Raw genomic sequence first — 19076 nt, forward strand, 5'->3', positions numbered from 1 at the left:
GGGCAGGGAAGGAAGGAGGAGGAGGAGGAGGGACGCGGCCGTAAAGCTACGTGACGCATACAACAATTCTTTACCAAAATCATTATTTAAGCGTTATTATTGACTAATATACATTAAGTTTCGTAGGCGTGAATTGTCATTATTATCTAGCACTTTTTAACAGCACAACGTAAAAACGTTTAAGCTTACGTGACAAATACTGCGGAGAGGATAGTCTAACAGTTAACGTTAGTTTTTTCGCCAAAATGAGAGGGGGTTCGTCCTATGGAGACAGAGACAGGGACCGTGGACGAGACAGGTATGTTTTTACTTCATATACGGATTTACCACAGCATTAGTGTTGCATAATGTCTAGACATCGCAGTAACTTTGACTCAAAACACGTTTGGACTCCTGTGTTATCTCAACAGTGGAGCGATAAGAGCAACACGAAAACAAATTACCCTCAAACCTCCTCAAGGCCTCTCTTCAGTTTGTTGATACTTTCACGGTAAACATTGCAATAAGTTTTAGATGACAGAATATTACTAGCGTAATATTGACCGTTAGGTGTCCCCAACCAGGGTCATGTTGACGCCAAAGTCTGCAGACTGGGTCACAAACATTTATCCTCTCACGTGAAATGTTGGCCAGAAGGTGGCGCTAAAGGTGAGGGAACGGGATCACCAAAATGCCTTCTGTAGCAGTGTGGTGTTTACACAGTAAATGTTATACTCTAAGTCGACATAGTTATATCAATTTTAATATGTATGGTTAATCCAGACTTGAAGCCTGTGGACATGTAGACGGAGGTGAGCATTAATATTAGACCCAGCTGAAAATCATCACACTAATTGGCTGTGCAGTTTGCGTTTATGTCTGACTGCACATTTGAGCACACAAACCGGGCAGTATAACATGCAAATGAGAATTAGTAAGTCTAGGTGTATGTGTGCATTTCATAACATCAGAATATAATAGCACTTATGCATTGAAAATAAGTCAGACAGATAGATAAATGACTTCAGATAAATGTAGAACATTTAGGCTGTGTAAATAGTGCATAACTTACATCAGCAGATGGTAGAGATCTGTAATAAAACAGTCCACACACATCAAGTCTACATGAACTCCTTGTGGACTTGATGAAATACACAATTCCCACTCTGAACTTCATGAGAATAATACTTCTGCAAGTGCAGTGAAGTCTGGGCGTATGGATTCAGCCATAAGTATGTTGGTCACAGACAAACCTAAAAGATGGAAATCATAATCATCACGTGATCTCTTTGGTGAAGGTGGTACCTGCAGCGACACAGTCACTGTGGATAGCCAGTCACTGGCACGATGTAAGCAAACATTGATGCAGGTAAGGCTGCAGCCTGCCTTTCTGATTGACCACTGCTCTTTTTGTCTTAACCCTCATCCCTCAGGCCACGGTTTGGGGCCATGAGCGGTCGCAGTGGACCCCCACCAATGAAGTTTGGGAATCCAGGTGAACGTCTCCGCAAGAAGCGGTGGAACCTGGATGAGCTGCCAAAATTTGAGAAGAACTTCTACACCGAACACCCTGAGGTCCAACACATGAGTCAGGTAAACCTTTATTTTTTCTCTCTCCCTTACACTCACAAACAATAAGTGAATCATAAATTTACTTTAAAATTTGAGAGCATGACAAAGTATTGGATTTGAGTGTATTTCCATTATTGTCCCCCATTTTTAAACTATTTAGATGACCATCATCATTTGTCCTGTTGTTGCAGACAATATTAATACACAAAGCAACAAATATTAACATATTAAACCCATAAATTATAAAGTATAGTCATGCCTTGTGATCATATTTCTTTGCCAAGTCAGTAATTTCTGCAGAAATATTAATTTATACCCTGTGTCCAAAATGCCCCCCCCCCCATTCACTGTTTTATCCAGTATGAGATGGAAGAGCTTCGCAGGAAGAAGGAGATCACCGTCAGAGGCTCTGGCTCTTCAAAGGCGATCACAGCTTTCCACCAGGCGCAGTTTCCTCGTTAGTGAACCATATGTTACATAAACTATAATGTCTGCGCAGACAATCTCTGAGAAACATTAGCATCTACAGTAAATAATTCATTCATTCACTCCAGCATCTAAGGACCTCAAAATATATATTTTTTTGTTTTGAAGCCCCTTGCTAGTTTAATATAAACAAACAATACAACTGGTGTAAATGAGTCGCAGTGTTGGTAAAATGTGTTCTACTAGGAATAGTTGTCCGTTTACAGGAAGGAAATATTTTTAAGAAAGATAGAACCCAAAGTAACAGTCTATCCGTGTGATTGTCATGTTGATTGTGTCCCTTCTGGCAGAGTATGTGATGGATGTGCTGATGCAGCAAAACTTCAAGGAGCCGACAGCGATCCAGTCTCAGGGCTTCCCCGTGGCCCTGAGCGGCAGGGACATGGTGGGGATTGCCCAGACCGGCTCCGGAAAGACACTGGCAGTAAGGCTGCCCCGCCATCATCCTGCATAGAAATACATAAACCATAAAATAAATCCAACACAGAGTCAAATACAAATGCAAATCAGCATATTCCTTTGGCATGATAGTAGAATAAGACTTTAGTTGTGTTTTGTTTTTCTTGTTCCCTGCAGTATCTTCTTCCTGCTATTGTACACATCAACCACCAGCCCTATCTGGAGAGGGGAGATGGTCCGATTGTGAGTGAAAATTCAAATATGTGTTATTATGTTGGATAGTGGTGTTTTATCTAAAAGTGTGGACATACTGTCAGTCTGTAAAACCTTCCTCTTTCCTCCTACTCTTCTCTTCATAGTGTCTGGTGCTCGCGCCAACCAGAGAGCTGGCTCAGCAGGTTCAGCAGGTCGCTTATGATTATGGGAAGTCTTCCCGCATCAAAAGCACCTGTGTCTATGGTGGCGCACCCAAAGGACCACAGATTCGAGACCTCGAGAGGGGTGGGTATGGTTCTAGACGGGCACATGCCAGGGATTATTCAAAACAGTTTTTATATCAAAAATCCTGTTCAGTGTAGGAGGTGAATATAGGGGAACTAGGCTAACCTTAAAAAAATCACTTGGCACATAAACAAGTTGTTAATGAAATTGAACAACATATTTAATTCATGGGAAGACACAGAGCTGTATCTGTGTATGTAAATGAGCTTAATATGTAAATGAGCTTAATATGTCTCTGTCATGTGTGACTTCCACAGCTGCAGCCTGGTATTTTAGCCCACACTGCCTTTTCTTGTTAAGTGTGGCCCTGTGGTCAGAGAGTAATTGTAAAATAAAGAAAGAGCTGGCTGAACAAATAAACAATCAAAAAGAACACAACTAAAAGTAAAATGTCCTGCCTGAGCATCTAAATTTGTGTGTTTTTGTTGATTTTGAATCACTCTAGGTGTTGAGATCTGCATCGCCACACCTGGTCGCCTCATTGACTTCTTGGAGTCTGGGAAAACAAACCTCAGACGCTGCACCTACCTAGTGCTGGATGAGGCTGATCGCATGCTGGATATGGGCTTTGAGCCACAGATTCGCAAGATAGTTGAACAAATCAGGGTGGGACAAAGGCTCAGTTACCATGACTGCTAATTTTATGATGGATCACCTCGACTTAATAATGTAGAAGTATTTTTTCAGTTAAATCAGTTGCATGCTGTCTCTCTCTCTCTCTCTCTCTCTCTCTCTCTCTCTCTCTCGCTCTCTCAGCCTGACAGACAGACTCTGATGTGGAGTGCAACCTGGCCGAAGGAGGTTCGGCAGCTTGCTGAGGACTTCCTGAAGGACTACATTCAGATTAATGTTGGCGCTCTTGAGCTCAGCGCCAACCACAACATCCTGCAGATTGTCGATGTCTGCATGGAGACTGAAAAGGACCACAAGTAAGGATAGCCAGTGGCAAATTATCTGACCTACAATGACATTATGTCATGATTATCTCATTAACTGCTATAATAGTATTACAGAACAGGACCTTATCCCTTCACACAGTTGAAGCTTAAGTTGAGGCCCTGTTTACAGCTGGTATCAGCCTGACTCGGGTAATCGCAAGTGAACAGCTCTAAGAACAGGATGCATTGAGATCCGATCAGTCAGGCCACATTCTGAGGTGGTCTGGGACGTATATGGCCGCACTCTTTTACATACCAACATAGGCAGCGCATATTTGTGAACACACTGTTTAACTGATTTCACTATTGAACTAGTGACCGCAATGTCCCCAGACTTCCCAGAAAATCCTGCAATTTTGAGAGTGGCTGAGGGAGGAGAAACTTTGAAAAACATTGTGACAGATTCACTTATTAATGTGCTGATTGTCTGTCCCTGGCCACAGACTTTTTCAGCTGATGGAGGAGATAATGGCTGAAAAAGAAAATAAAACCATCATCTTTGTGGAGACTAAGAAGCGCTGCGATGATCTTACCAGGAGGATGAGGCGAGACGGGTGAGGAATGACTATTATGACTCAGCATGACAATATTTGATAGACAGAAGCTGTGTAGAGCGTCCTCTAATCCTGTCATTTCACTGTGGTTTTGTTTTCCAGGTGGCCAGCCATGTGTATCCACGGAGACAAGAGCCAGCCAGAAAGAGACTGGGTACTCGCAGGTAAAACTGTGCTACACTTCCATCCTGCCCTTTGTTGTGAATAATTTTCTCATCTAAGAGGTTGTTGATCTGTCATGCCTGAGGGGTCAGTGAACAATGCAGAATATTACTTCACTAAGACTGCTGATCAGTAGATGTGGGGATTAGTTTTACAGTTACTCATTCACTGAGCATGTGAGTTGAGAGGATCATTTTTATCCTGCTCTTGGGTGTTCTTTTCTGTGTGTGTGTCTGCTAACATTCCTACTACTATTTTGTCTAATCCTACAGAATTTCGGAGTGGTAAAGCTCCCATACTGATTGCTACCGACGTGGCCTCTCGTGGTCTGGGTATGTCTGCTCACACATGCAGTTCATGCTGCATAACCTCACACATGATTGTCTCTGCTCTCATTCCCTCTGCATTTTCCACTGAATGATATTTTTCCTGTAAATAATACAAAGTGTATTGAATGCTTGTAGAGTAAGTACAGTCACCGCAGTGAAATTGATGAGTGCAGTACAAGTGTAGCTTTCTTATGGGGCCTCTAGTTGCAAAGTTATCTTGACTATCTTGAGGTAAGTATACTACAGATGAGACCAGTTATATCTGGCAAAGTCTGGCAACGAAGTGGGGTAAATAAAATGACATTTTAGCACAACATTAAGTGTAGAATTGTCTTTCTTTGACTATTGTCAGATTGATATTATGATAGTTTGCTGTTAAAATAACAATGAAGATCTGATCTGTTTGAATTCACTGGTGTATGAAAAAATAATTATATTTAAGGATCCCCCTTACTGTTATAACCTGACAGTTAAATGAACTGTTGAGTCCAGTATGGAGGCTTCAGGCCTTCTGCTCTGCTGCTTATAGTCTGTTTCTTGTTACTGCAGTTAAAAAGCTTCGTTCAACCGGGGCTCTTTGGCACGCTGCTGCCTGGAAGGAGGGGTGTGTGGGGCAGTTATTCCTGCGCACCTTTCTTATGTCTCCTCCGTGTTCATATGACCTGTTCTCCCACAAGAAGAGAAATCATTTGTGTAGTTGTTCCGTTGACAGTGACAGCTGAATTATCTCCAGTCCCCCAACAGGAAGGCTAAAATGGCTGATTTGACATCTAGTTTGTTGGCAGGATGCATATGAGAAGGGGGGATAAGTGAAGTGTCTTTGACTTGCCAAAATTCCTATGACCGATCCTTGTTCTTTTTTCCCCTCTTCTCCTCTCAGGGTTTGGCAGCACATGGCAGCTGTAACAGTCTGCGCTGCTGTCACTGCCCCCTACGTCACATTAAAGTAGAAGCTTGACTAGTTTTCGAGGGATTAAAGCCCCTCTTACTCTTCTTGAATGACTAAGATCCCCCTGTCCAGTATTGTAAGAGTTTGTAAATCCAGCGAGCCTTCCTTGGGAGCAGCCTGAGGTGCCTGTATGTCTGCCCATCGCTCTGTCCCAAAAAGCAGACAGACAGGGGAGAGAGAGTTAGACGGGCTCGTCTGGATCCAGTCCTGGCCAGGGTCTGAGGAGGGTCCTGCAATGCAGCGAGAGAGCAACAGAACCAGCTGTTTGCGTGCGTGTCTCTTGAGGTTTAACGGTTCTGCTCCCGTCTGATGTTGCTGGTGTGGGATGAATCCTGTCTCCCTCCCCCTCAGCCCCTCCCTATAAACCAGGACTGATCAGGGGGGACTGACTACCTTTGTAAAAACAACATGAAGGGGGTAAGTACCTCACCGCCCCTTTCTCTCAACTCCTCCATGAGCTCACCATATTTTCAGGTAGTTCATTGTGCTCATATTTTAGACGATAGAATAGCACAGCTTTTATCCTGGCACATCGTCATTCTGTTACTCAGCAGGTTGTGGGTGATGAAATGGCTTCCTTCTGTCATGATGGAGGGGGAAAGGTAGACTCATTGATCAGCAGTGCCGTCAGAGCCCCAAGTCTAATGTAATAAGAAACAGACTCCTTGTCCTCACACGTTCTGACCAGTAATCACACTGGTGTGAAGACTATGAAGCCTAAACATGGTTTCTGTACATGCTTTATGTCATGTTTACCACATGTCAAGTGAGTGCGAAAACCTGAAGTCAAGTTTTAATTATTATATAGTAGTTTTACTGTTACTTTGGTTTTAAATAGTATATGATTTAGAGTAGTTGTAATAATGGGCAACTGAAATGAATCTTTAGATGTATGGGTTTTTGCATGGTGTCACATAAAGCAGGTAAGTTACTCCATTTTTTTAGTTTTTTTTATTTCTAATTTCTAAATTTCTAAATAATTATAATTAATTAACATTAGTTATATGTATATTTATTAAATACAAACAGGTTCAGTTCCATCAATTCTTTCTCCAGAAGCTTTTTCCCCTCTTGAGATGATCATCTTTTCCCTTTCCCACATGCTGTAATATCAATTGCTCTTCATCCAAAAGATGTGGAAGATGTCAAGTTCGTCATCAACTATGACTATCCCAGCTCCTCTGAGGATTACGTCCACCGTATTGGACGTACGGCCCGCAGTACCAACAAGGGCACTGCCTACACCTTCTTCACCCCAGGTAACCTGCGGCAGGCCAGAGACCTTGTCCGGGTGTTGGCGGAGGCCCGGCAGGCCATCAATCCCAAACTGCTTCAGCTCGTGGACTCAGGGCGTGGTGGAGGAGGAGGTGGTAAGAAGGACTGTCATAGTTTCTCAACTTGATACATCACAGTCAATCATACAGTAAAATAGAAAAGATGTGAATTATTGAGGCCTAAAGAAGAAGATGCATTGATTAACAGTTTAAAAAACAAAAACAAAAATTTGTTGTTACAGGTGGCAGAATGCGTTACCGTGGCAGCAACTCCAACAACCCTAACCTCATGTACCAGGAGGAGTGTGATCGCCGCATGCGCCCTGTTGGTGGCGGTGGCGGCGGCAGCAAAGATAGCCGCAGTGGTTTCAGCCGCAACAGCCGCGATGGAGACCGCTCCACCTCCTCCTCCTCCTCCTCCTACAGGGACAGAGGCCGGGATCGCAGGAATAGTTACAGCTCGGCCTCAGATCAGTTCCAGAGCTACGGCAGCAGTGGGGGCTACAACTCCCGCGGCGGAGGCCAGCCTGGTGGAGGTGGAGGCCAGGATCCACCTAGCCAGCCACAGGGTCAGTTCGGCCAGCCCCCTCCTCCACCAACATCAGCGGTGCTGCAGCCACTAATGGCTCAGCAGTTTGTTCCGCCACAGCCACCGCTCATGGGCTTCATGGGGCAACCGCCTTACCCTTTTGCTTCTCCACCTCCTCCTCCTCCTGGCCCTCCACCTCCCCGGAAGTAGAACTGTAAGAAAGAAGCACTGAGTGAATTTGTTCTACTTATTGTGTTCACAGTCTAACTCCAAGAGGCAGGAGTTTGAAAAGACATACTATATCTAACGAGGTAAGGGCTGATATTTTCTATCTGTTTTGTGCTTTTCAATACAACCTACATGTGTGGATTTAATATTTTCCTGTAGAAAGGGAAACATGGAATTTAAATGCTTCATTTTTTTAACTTCCAAACTCTCATGAGGTTGCAGTCAGCTATGCACCCTGAAGAAACAAGTTTCTTGTGTTGTCCTTTCAGTTAAACGCCTTCGCAGTTTGTTGCCCCTCTTTAGTTTAAGATGAGTCACTCTTCAGCTGTATTAGATGTGGTCAGAATGAAAACTATCTTACATCTTCACCTTCGTGGTGTGCGGTTGAGAGTACTCGTCTGTGTGATAAATGATTTTTAATAGATAGTCACATTCCAGAGTCACATCTTGCTTTGTTTTATTCAAAATCTTTGACTTATTTTGTTGGAGGGAGATTTAGGTTGTGACCAGCAACATATTCTGATTGCATTGATTTTGGGTTTGTGTTATTCTAAACGCTGAAGCAGTAGTGAATCTTCTCTTAAAATTTTGATACCATGAAAACACTGTTAGTTATTTTTAGTGTGATGAACTGTTGCAGTAGATTTAGATACATTTAGTCATGCATGCCTTCATTTTTTCTTGTCCTGTAGCAAGTCCTAGCGGATGTGTTTCTATGCACTCACACATTGTTTTCAAGAGCAGATCAGCAAATGTAGACTAATATTCATGTGGATTGTTTACCAAATTTGAGGGCTTTTTTTGCTTGTTTCCTCTTTCATTCATTATGTCCTTTTTACAGTGCTTTATAACTAATAAATGAATCAAAGCTGTATTTCCTACTTTGTAAATTATTTATACATCACACATGTGAATTCCCTGTACAGATGACTTTATTTGCCTTAAATACACATTTGTAGTACATTCTCATTTTGTACCCAGCAGTATTTACATGTTTGTTGCTGTTAAATATTTATAATGGCATGAAGCTTTTATTCACATTAGGAGCACAAATGGAAAAGACTGGTTCCCTCCCTCAGAAACGTGTCTGTATAAACCACGTCATAACACGTAATCTTAAAAATCTGGATCCAGATTAATTGATTGCCTGACTTTGAAAGTTAAGTTTTTAGTTTTCTTCTGGCCAGTCTTAGATCATGCGGGAGGTCCAGTCTGATTTAGGTTTTTCACAGCTGGACGAAATTGACAGCATTGCGTGCACAGTCCGTGACCACGTTTTAGTGACTTCTTGCAGTCTACTGCAAACTGAAGCATGGAGGTGAAAGACTGAGGTTACCAAGAACAGCGATTTACATCTGTAAAAGGTTTTATAAAGGGGACTCCGCAATTGCTGACTTTTTAGCGTACCTCTAAATGAATCTCAGTGCCTACTAGAGCAAGGCATGAAATAACATGGCTACAATACATGAGTTCCTTATCTCATGTTTCAGGCAATCACAGTTTTCGTGGTCACTACAACAGTGCAAAAGCTGGTACTTAAACCAGTTTCATCTGTGTAGACAGGGATGACAAATCAGATTACTTGCTGGGTTAATACCTGAAGCCAAGACCTTGGTCGAGAAGGAAGAGTGATCATAATCTTCCCACAAGAAGCCAGACTGGACTAATTTGAACATCTACTGATTAATGCTATTCCAGTCAAAAGAATGTGCCACTATGCATCACAAAGAAGATGATGCTGTGGAGATGGAGGCAGCGATGAACAACAATTTGTGTATGTGTGGACTTCCACAACATAAATCTGAGCTGAATCTGACCCCTCAGTACAGTTTCCAGTACATCATGCAAGGAGTGCAAATGTTCATTATTTACAGTCTGCATCAGCCATGAAGGACTGAAAGGTGGTTACTGAGGCTACTTTTTTGTCTCATTATTGCTTTCTTCCAGTCATGGACAAGTTAGCAGTGTTAATACATCTGTAAACAAATAAAAGCTCTTATCTCTATGGAAATGAAATACCTGATTCATAGTATTATAAAACAGCCTACCAGAATGATTAATGGCACTGTGCAATGACTGCTGATGTGGGTTAATCTGCCATAGGAAATGTACCACTTGCTTTCAAGTATAAGGGCACAACTGAATGAATATTACTCAGTGAGTAATTCTTATATTGATCCCCGTGATACAAACTGAGTCTCCAGCTCCATCACTATTGTAGTTAGACACATTTGGAGTCTCACATATATTGAAGTCTTATTTCTCAGGTGGAACCAGTCTGCCTCCAAACTCATTTTATTTAAGTCTTTATGACCCTAAGAGGGAATCATAGACCCGTGCTCCAATCAACTCAATGACTGTGGATATTAGGATGATTCAGTAACATTATTTGTTGTATCATTTGTTTCACAAAGTCTTTTTCTGACGAGGACATGAACAAATGAAAAAAAAAACAGAGCTTAAACTACTGATTTGTATACATATATGTACAAAGCAAATAAAAATCAAACGTTTCATCCCAGGCACATGTGGTAGAATCAAAGCGGATGTCAGCAATGTTGACTCAGGACTTCACATGTCCCTCTTTGGGTCAATTCAACGATAGAAAGGCAACAAATGAGAGCAGACAATGTAATGGGGAATGGTTTCATGTGCAACATTTAAAGAAAGTAAGTGCATGTGTAAAATAAATCTCCAAATCAAAATCCTGAGAGGAACGCAAAGTCAAAGTGTCCCCAAATCTTGAAAACGAAAGAAAAGTGCAGAAATTAAAAGCTAAATTTCCCCATTGTCACAGCAGGAAAAGCACAGATCAGTGATCAGTGATCAGCATTTATCTGCTTCAGTGCACGCTCATGTATTGTTCATACAGGCTCACTGTCACACTGAGACATTATTCATGCTACTAGTAACACTTGTGCTTTTCCTCCTGCGACAAGTCTGCTGTGGAAAAGGCCTGCTGTCACACTGCCCAACTATAATTTTTCAAAGCATTAGCTAATATTAAAACCAAGACGATATTTTCAGGCTGTGTACCAATTCATTACGTATGCTACGTGGACACACCAGCTGGGTTCACCTGATAGTCCTCATACTCCGAGCTGTCTCCACTGGTTAAAAGGGAAAACCACATCAATGATTTCAATGTGTTCATAATTAAATTTAGCTACGTAATTTCCCTATGCAGCTCTGTGTTTGACAAATAACACACTTTTCATTACAGGGAGCTGGTTTGCAAGTGAGTTGAGCATGGTGCCATCTGACTATGATGCACTGCTGTTGTTCTTCCTTGAACACTGAAGTAGTGCTGGAACAATTAGCCAATTAACCAATTCATCATTTCATAGGAAATGAATTTGGTTGGTAAAAATACCAACTATTCCACATCATAAGATGAAAACATTGACCGTTTGTACTGTTTGCCACAGTGTAAACACATTTAAGAGATCCCTTTCAGAATTTAACTGACTTAAAGCTGAAGTGAAAAGTGGACTGAAAGAAAATAATGATTTGTTGCAACCCTACTCTGAACATGCAGAATAAAACACTGGACACACAAGCTGACAATAATCTGAATGTTGGACATTTTTGCTGACAATGTAAGCTCTGAAATGTAGGAATGCATCAGACACTTGCTTTAGGTTGAGCACTGGGGTTCTGTAAACAACAGAAATAATACGAGACGTGTTACATGTAATTCACATGACGTGGGACATCTGAGAGGATTGTTATACAGTATGCAAATCAGACAAATGCACACATTCGGTTTTAAAAGGCTCAACTCCCTTTCCCTTAAAAGTCACTGCATTGAATCAATGTTTCTGACAGTTTGCTGTGTAGTTTGTGTTGCTCTGATCGTTGGAAGAAGAAAAAGTAGCTGCAAAACACAGGAACATGGAGATGATCAAATGAGGACAGGAAGGCTGTGAAGGAAGGCACAAGGCAGAAGCTGGTTCCCACAACTGCTCTCATGTCAGTCTGGATCACCAAACCGGAGTTTGACGCCGCTGAAGTGTAAAGAGGCCGTCTTGCCTCAAGTCAGCGATGAGGGACAACTTCAACCTAAATCTAAAGGAAGCAGCAGGTCAGATGACAGGAGGTTGGTCATTCGCACTAAAGGTTCCCCCAGGTGGTAGGAGGCGGGAACTGGTCCACGTCACCAGACTCATCGTGAGATTTGTCTCCCAGGTTGAAAGTCAGCTTGTACCGCAAACGTACTTTTTCCTGTGAGACAAAAGGGGGAAAAAATGTCAGTTCAGCATTACATCACCAGCAATGATAAATAGTAACAAATGACATCCATGTTTGCTGATTAACAGGCCTCTTCACTGCCTCCGCTGGCACATTTGCTACATTTGTTACATAACGTGTAATACCATACATAATAACAATGCACACTGTAATTACATAATAGAATGAACAGTATAATAATGTTCTCCATTGTGAGATTAATAAAGTCTTATCTTCTTCATGTACATATCTTTTGCTTAAGCAAACAAGCATTGTCATGCTAATATATCATACAATGGTCCTGAACTGAGGCCAGCTTTGACAGACGGTTTTTGGGGGTTAAGTGGCAGAGTACCTTGTGAGGGTTAGCCAACAGCAGGATCTGTGTGATGGCGGCTGGAGGCAGAATGGGATTGAAGGCTGGGAGCTCAGTGCTAGAGGGAGGCTGCAGCTTCACTTTCATCACCTAGGCAATGTGGACACATCAACACGAAAACCATGTTAACAAGTGATATCCACAAATAAGACTTTAGGTGCTTACACCTGACTGGATGTTAAGGCTTTTCATATGGCGCTCTAATTCAGACCTCATTAAACTGATGAGGGAGAAGCTCACAGTGAAAAGTCATTCAGGTATGGGATGGTGTCTCTTTGACCACATCTGTCATCACTATGAAAAGCAGACTTCATGAAGCTACCTTTGGTACAGCTGCCTGGAAGCGGATGTTGGTGACAGGAATGGGGGCCGAGGACAGCATGGAGATGATCACCACCAGAACGTCAGGCCGCGACGGAGGACAGTCACGGGCGAAGGTGAACAAAACCCGGAGGCTGTGTTTGTCGAATACAGTCACTGGTAATAAGCTGCCTGAAATAGATTTGCAGAGAAAAATGAAGAACAAAACAGAATGTGATGTGGAGAAATAAAGGGAAAATGGCACCTGTGACCACCCCCCCACGTCACTTGCTAATGCTTACTTGGTTTGATTGACTCCAGAGGCACGGTGACGTCAGCGAGAGAGATGCTGTCGTAGGGCTCAGCGGCAGCGGCTGAGCCTTTCTCAGCAGCCGTGACACTGAGGTTGGAGAGGAGGAGAGTGTCGGGCTGCTCTGACTGGACGGCCAGGTTGGACGTGGCCCCTGGAGCAGGAGTGGAACCAGAGGAGGTGGTGGTTGCATTTGGAGCAGGTTTAGAGTTGGCGCTGGACTTCTGCAGATCTCGCAAGGTGACTCTCGATTGAGGCTGGATCTTATCCCTGCACGTAGAAGAATGGAAAATGCAAGTTACATGGTAGTTGTGTGCATGTCATAGAAAAAATATGAAACTCGTGACTCCTCTCAACAAGCGATTTACCACTGCTGTGTAATACATTACACTTCAGGGCTATGAAGGGTTGTAATGATACAAACAGATGTACTTACCATTTGACCTGCTGGCTCTCTGGAGGCAGGGACTGCTGTAACAATGTCTTCCCCAACAAGTCCAGCTCCTCCATGGGTTTAGGTGGAGCAGTAGAGCCCCCTACTGGTGGAGCCTGGGGCGTTTGCAGCACAGCTGGTAGCAACACCGCAGCAGGGACCGACGTAGCAGATGATTCATTACCATCAGAGGACTGAGAGAACAAACTGAGGATTAACGTTTGCGTGTATAAGGAGATGGAGCTGATGTCATATGGTTTGAAAATCAAAACAGCCTCAGCATTAAAGCCTCAGTGTGTTGAATTTTTATGTGATTATAGCATATTTTGAGTGATTCTGATGGCACACATTTGTAGGCGAGTCTGTCTTAAGATGTCCACTTGGTGGCACCAGAGGTAAATTTTCAAATTCTACACATGATGGCTTTAACTTAAGCAGCACAGTGGTCCTATCTTCTTTTTCTCTCATCTTACAACTCGCACCTGGAAAGTGTTCTGAGAGTCACAGTTTTCTGCCACATTCAGTCCTACAAGATCAGAGACAACAGAAGGTTAATTACATTTCTTTCACATTTGCTGGTTATGACATTTTAAAAAAATGTTGTTCATAAATTCTCTCAAAGAAACCCTGAACACAATTTAAAATAAAGCACAATTCACAGCCACTGTCACAGTTCATGACATGTTCAGAAGGTCAGTCCAGAAGGGCTGTGAATGTGTGCAGCTTTGTTGTGGTCTAGCCAGATGTGGCCTGCTCCTGAGGATGCTGGGTTTCAGCCAGTCAGCCAACAGGAGGGCTACACGCTGGCCAATGGAAATAAGGTGTGCAGACTGAGCTGTGCAGACATCGCTGACTTGTTAAAAAAGTTAAGCTTAGTAATCTGCCTTTGTGTTTACAAGCCACATGAGTTTTTTTGTGCTTACCCAGCGACATGAGCTCATCGTCCAAGAGGCTGATGCCCACGTTCTGAGTCAGGGTCTGTAGGCTGGAGGGCTCCGGGTTGGAAGGTGCTGCGTTGGCTGATGCGTTAAGTCCCATCAGGTCTACAAGCGCTGAGCTACTGCTGCCTGATTTGCAGGAAGAATATCCATCTGTGATCTCATAGTCTACAGAGGTCATACTTCACCGCCATTCCCAGCGGCAGGCTTGAACACACACACACGCACACGCACATGCACACACATATGCACACGCCTACCTGTTTGTGAGGGCATGGTTATGCCATCCTTTGACACATCCTCCCCCTTTACCAGCTGTCTGTACAGGTTGATGACCTGCGTCAGGCTGTCATTGGCCTGTAAGATATCCGCTGTAAAACAGAAAAAAGTGGTTTTCAAATCTTACGTTTTTGGAATGAGCCGGATCTCTTTCGAAAAAGTGACTAAATAGATACATAATAATGAGACATACTGCTGTCATGAGGTCAGCAAACTCACCTAAAGCTTCATCACTATCCTCTGTGTCACTTGCTAATCGGAATAGTGTGGGCCTCATCTTTTCACAGCGCTGGTACAGGTCCTGCAAACAGACACATGTTAAAAACACTAAACCCAGCGAGTTCTGGGCCTGTAGCTGCAGCTAGTTTTAACGTGCTGAGCCGGGCTAACTTTAATGAGCTCCTGGTTGCTCTGGGAGCAGCTCTCCTTGCTGTAGCCCTCCAGCAGCTGGCTCAGCAGGCTGACGCTCTCCTTCACCTCCTGGATGGCGTTCACCCGCTTTGATACCTTCTCCACGCGCTTCTGGTCCTGGGAAAAGAGCGACAGGGTCTCACAGTGGCTGGGATTGATACAAATTTTAGAAATATCTAAACTGCAGCATTTTTGCAAACCTTAATTTCCTGACTGAATTTGTTCATCAGGGTGATAATGACACAGAAGACATGACAAATATAAGGGTAATAAAGATCAGTTTACAGTTTTAGACCATTCTTTCTCACAATAAATATCTAAATACAGTATATGGAGGTTAAGTGGGTCCTACAAGACACTGAAATTATTAAATGAGTTCATATTTTGCTTTAGTATTAACCTTCAGTAACATTCGATTGTTGGTAATAAGCAGTATTTTTTTTACACTTAAATCTGTTGACACCCATCGTGTACATCTGATCATAATTTCAAATTGAAATCATGAATCTTAATGACTTTGGGAATAACTTGCATTTAGGTTTTTATTGATTTTTCATAAATTCTTTTAGTAATTTTCAACAAAAAGACTTAGGCATCAGAGAAAGAATTAGTTTCAAGGTCACTGAAACTGAAGCCTGATGATGTTTGCTAATATGATAACTAGATGATACCTAGATCAAAACTTATTATTATCCAGTTGTTAATTAGATATTCTGCTTTCTACATCTGAGGATATGGAGTATATAACATAATAAGTACAAATAATAGAATAATATTGTGTTGTAACACTATAATAATCCAAAAAATGATTTGAAAAGGCCTTGAGACTACTATTCATGTGCATTAATGTAATCGTGCTACATAATCAGGTGTGGGTGTTGTACAAATGGTGGGAAAAGCACAGATACACATGGATGTGAGACCACATACTGTACAGCACATACAGCCAACGAAACGGATGACACACCTCTTGGACCATTTCCTTAATGAGCTTGTTTGCTGCTCGTAGATCTTCAGGGTGAGTGCTGTTCAACAAGCGGGACAGCATCTACAAAAACAGGATAGGACAGAAGTGGGAGAGGAAAGAAAAGAGGAAGAGATGTTTGTAAACTGCGAGTCCCTTAATGATTTTCCCAGGAGGTTTACGTCAAAGGAACATGGAATGGAACATTTTTGGGAACCTCGCACAATGGCAATGCAACACACAAGTCCTCCCTTTTGGAAACCTACTGAAAGTATTTGGCGTGTCTTCATCACTCATACTACATACCTTGGATTTCTCCTCGTCCTCAAAGACGGCACTTTTGGCTCTGGGTGGAGGGGGTGGGAGGGGCTTGTCGTCAGGAAGCTCGGGATCCAGCTTGACAATGCCTGGAAGAGAACAGGGACACCTATTAACTTCACATGTCAGCAGCTTTTATACATTTACACTGTATATAGATCTCAGCTACAGAATCGAGGTCACCTCTGACTCACTGCTCAGTATCGACCATGACATGTGTGACACTGGATAAATGTAAGAAAATTATATCGAGAGTTGGTTGTATTCCATCAGACTACATCAGAAGTCAATGTGCCACAGATATGGTTCATGCACAACCCTAATGAGTGTTAGCTATTCTGCAGTAACTTAGGAACTGTTCAACTTTGGTGGAAAGTGCATCTTTAACATCACACTAGATTCAAGTCAGCATGACTAAGGACATTAGCCTCATGCTTGTGGCTCATCACCATAAAAAGGAGAACTGATACTCTTCTGTATAAAACACTATTTGTTAAAACAAGGAAAACATCAGGAACCAAAACACATTATCAGTGGGAACTGAAAAACAGATTTACAACAACAGTACGCAAATGTATGGAATAACACATCATGCAAGTAACCATGAAGGAAATGAGACACTTCAAGCTAAAGCTGTCCTTTATGTTGATGGTTTTCAAGCTTCTGGAGCAGCTCACCCTGTTTTTTCAGCATCTGATAGGCATCTGCTATCTTGGTCTCATCAGGCAGCCTCACCGTCCAGCTGTACACCATTTCTAGCACCTTCTTTTTCACTGGCTCTGGAGCCCGGGTGCCCAAATACTGCAGAGAAAAGGAGTTAAATGCAACTATTATATGAAAATGTCTTTAAGCTTAAACAACTTCAACAACTGGATAAATACAGGGACGGCTGGTGCTGTTCTGTTGCTACAGCCACTTAAAAGCTGCTTTAATGGGCTAGCAAAGCCCTTCAAAATATATTTCTCAGGGTTGTACAGTTTCAGTCAAACTGGTATGGGAGCATAAAAGTCACGGATCATTACCTTGGGCGAGACCACCTTGATGAGCTCATTGAGAAAGCGAAACTTTCCCACTTCACTGTGAAATCGCTTTCCACAGTTCTTCATGCATGTCTCAAGAACCTGGGAATCATTTAAAGTTTGTTTTACTTTTGCACAGACACGCCTTCACAAAAAAAAAGCCTTCACTGCTAAAAACAATAACAAGTGGCAGTTTGCAGACCTTTACACGTGTTAGCCACTTGGACCGAAGTTTTGATGGTCGATCTCTTACCATAAGCGCTTGCATTGCCTCCCACTCCTGAGGAGACTGGATTTTATGGGCCAGAAGTCTGGTCGCGAGCTGGGGACTGATAAATAAAAACAAAATGTAACTTTCACCTTACTGACAGACAAAAAGCAAGCACACTGCAAGACATGAGTTTGAATATGTTAGAAAAACACCCCTGATCTTCATGCAAACTGTCAGACTTCTGATCAACAGCTGCAAAGCAATAGCGCTGCTTAGTTTCTGCATTTTGTACATGATGAGAAACAGAACAACTGATCTGAAATGGTGTGCTTTTCTTAATCATCATCTCACCCTTCTGGTTCATTGTTGAGCTGATCACAAAATCCCTTGATATTGTCCCAGTCTGTCTCCTTGTTCAAAGGGTTGGTGGCCTTGTCTGTGGGAAGGAAAAACACATTTAACATAAATCCTGCATCTGCTTTATATCCAAACTTTAAACCTGCTGCATGTGAGGCAATTTTATTTCACCTGACATTTAACCAAAAAATTAAATTAAATAACGTTAAAAAAACGTGAGTGTGCTGACATTCTTTATTTTGGGTTGTTCTGTATAGATGTGTGAAGTCTGTCACACCTCCCATGGCAACACCAACCTTTCGCAGGTACTGATAATTCACGCTGGGATTTTACAGCTGAGCGTTAACTTGAACAAGTCCTACACAACGTCTGTGATACTGTCAGCAGCTGCAGCCTCGGGTTGTTTGCAATATGCAAACGATCAGCTCTCTGGTTTGGAGCAGATCAAGAGAGTTGATGGTGTGACTGAAGCCTGTGTCTATGATAATAGCAGAAGTACTGAATAATTCCTGTTTTTGGCTTCGCTCAGCTGCCTTGTCTTGGTCCTTGAGGAGGAAACGGTCAGCAGCTAACTAGCTAGTTGATTTTGTTAGCATTTGGACATTGCTAGGATTTTAAAGTTTAAATGTCAGGTTTGTGTAACGTCATCAAACCTCACAATGTCAACGGTAAACATACTGTGAGCTCAAAATACGAGCAACGGTGATACATTATCTGACTTAGTTTGATCCCTATCGGCAAGTGCACTTTTGATTTAATGACATTCGCTCTCTTGACTCTCAAAAAATCTCTTCCTCAAGGGGAGTACTATGACCGACAGCGGTGAGGTCAAACCGGGAAAATATCTTCGTGCCCCTCAACATCGCATCGGCTACCGCTTTACGTTCAAAAGTTAATTTGATATTGTACAGTATGATGACTTACTGATGCGAGACTGTAGGCTAGCCTCATCTGGAGGCGCCGCCGCCATCTTTCGGGAATTCTAAACAAGTGGACACTATCGCGTGATTTTTGAAACATATCGCGTGGA

The 19076-nt window shown here is 42.5% G+C and overlaps 2 protein-coding genes across 3 annotated transcripts; one reads left to right on the plus strand and one right to left on the minus strand.

The window, feature by feature from the left end:
• The first annotated feature begins 23 nt into the window (after window positions 1-23).
• Window positions 24-8774, plus strand: LOC121627718 (probable ATP-dependent RNA helicase DDX17). Its single transcript, XM_041966731.1, has 13 exons — window positions 24-298; window positions 1413-1572; window positions 1912-2008; window positions 2328-2461; window positions 2614-2679; window positions 2796-2937; window positions 3383-3543; window positions 3694-3866; window positions 4319-4429; window positions 4532-4593; window positions 4864-4923; window positions 7003-7239; window positions 7386-8774. The coding sequence occupies exons 1-13, from the start codon at window positions 246-248 to the stop codon at window positions 7880-7882; spliced, it is 1953 nt and encodes a 650-aa protein (XP_041822665.1). The 5' UTR covers window positions 24-245; the 3' UTR covers window positions 7883-8774.
• A 49-nt stretch (window positions 8775-8823) lies between these two features.
• On the minus strand, window positions 8824-19019 carry LOC121627717 (ADP-ribosylation factor-binding protein GGA1-like). Of its 2 annotated transcripts, none has more exons than XM_041966729.1 (17): window positions 18971-19019; window positions 18041-18125; window positions 17732-17807; window positions 17482-17580; window positions 17137-17260; window positions 16448-16548; window positions 16145-16225; window positions 15157-15294; window positions 14986-15067; window positions 14748-14858; window positions 14473-14616; window positions 14032-14075; window positions 13553-13743; window positions 13109-13386; window positions 12829-12998; window positions 12486-12596; window positions 8824-12124 (listed from the first exon to the last, which is right to left on the minus strand). In XM_041966729.1, the coding sequence occupies exons 1-17, from the start codon at window positions 19014-19016 to the stop codon at window positions 12014-12016; spliced, it is 1992 nt and encodes a 663-aa protein (XP_041822663.1). In that variant the 5' UTR covers window positions 19017-19019; the 3' UTR covers window positions 8824-12013. The 2 variants fall into 2 exon arrangements, with proteins under 2 accessions (XP_041822663.1, XP_041822664.1); XM_041966730.1 differs by lacking the exon at window positions 18971-19019 and adding an exon at window positions 18343-18387.
• Between the last annotated feature and the right edge of the window lie 57 nt (window positions 19020-19076).

The sequence above is a fragment of the Chelmon rostratus genome, chromosome 3, assembly GCF_017976325.1.
Source record: "Chelmon rostratus isolate fCheRos1 chromosome 3, fCheRos1.pri, whole genome shotgun sequence".
Lineage (NCBI taxonomy): Eukaryota > Metazoa > Chordata > Actinopteri > Chaetodontiformes > Chaetodontidae > Chelmon > Chelmon rostratus.

Excerpts from the sequence above, each read along its gene's own strand:
- LOC121627718 (XM_041966731.1), top strand. The coding sequence starts at position 246 with ATGAGAGGGGGTTCGTCCTATGGAGACAGAGACAGGGACCGTGGACGA. Across the intron at positions 299-1,412 it reads AGGGACCGTGGACGAGACAG|GCCACGGTTTGGGGCCATGA; the intron begins GTATGTTTTTAC and ends CTCATCCCTCAG. Across the intron at positions 4,594-4,863 it reads AAGAGACTGGGTACTCGCAG|AATTTCGGAGTGGTAAAGCT; the intron begins GTAAAACTGTGC and ends CTAATCCTACAG.
- LOC121627717 (XM_041966729.1), bottom strand. The coding sequence starts at position 19,016 with ATGGCGGCGGCGCCTCCAGATGAGGCTAGCCTACAGTCTCGCATCA. Across the intron at positions 17,581-17,731 it reads AGGCAATGCAAGCGCTTATG|GTTCTTGAGACATGCATGAA; the intron begins GTAAGAGATCGA and ends AATGATTCCCAG. Across the intron at positions 15,295-16,144 it reads TTAAGGAAATGGTCCAAGAG|GACCAGAAGCGCGTGGAGAA; the intron begins GTGTGTCATCCG and ends CTCTTTTCCCAG.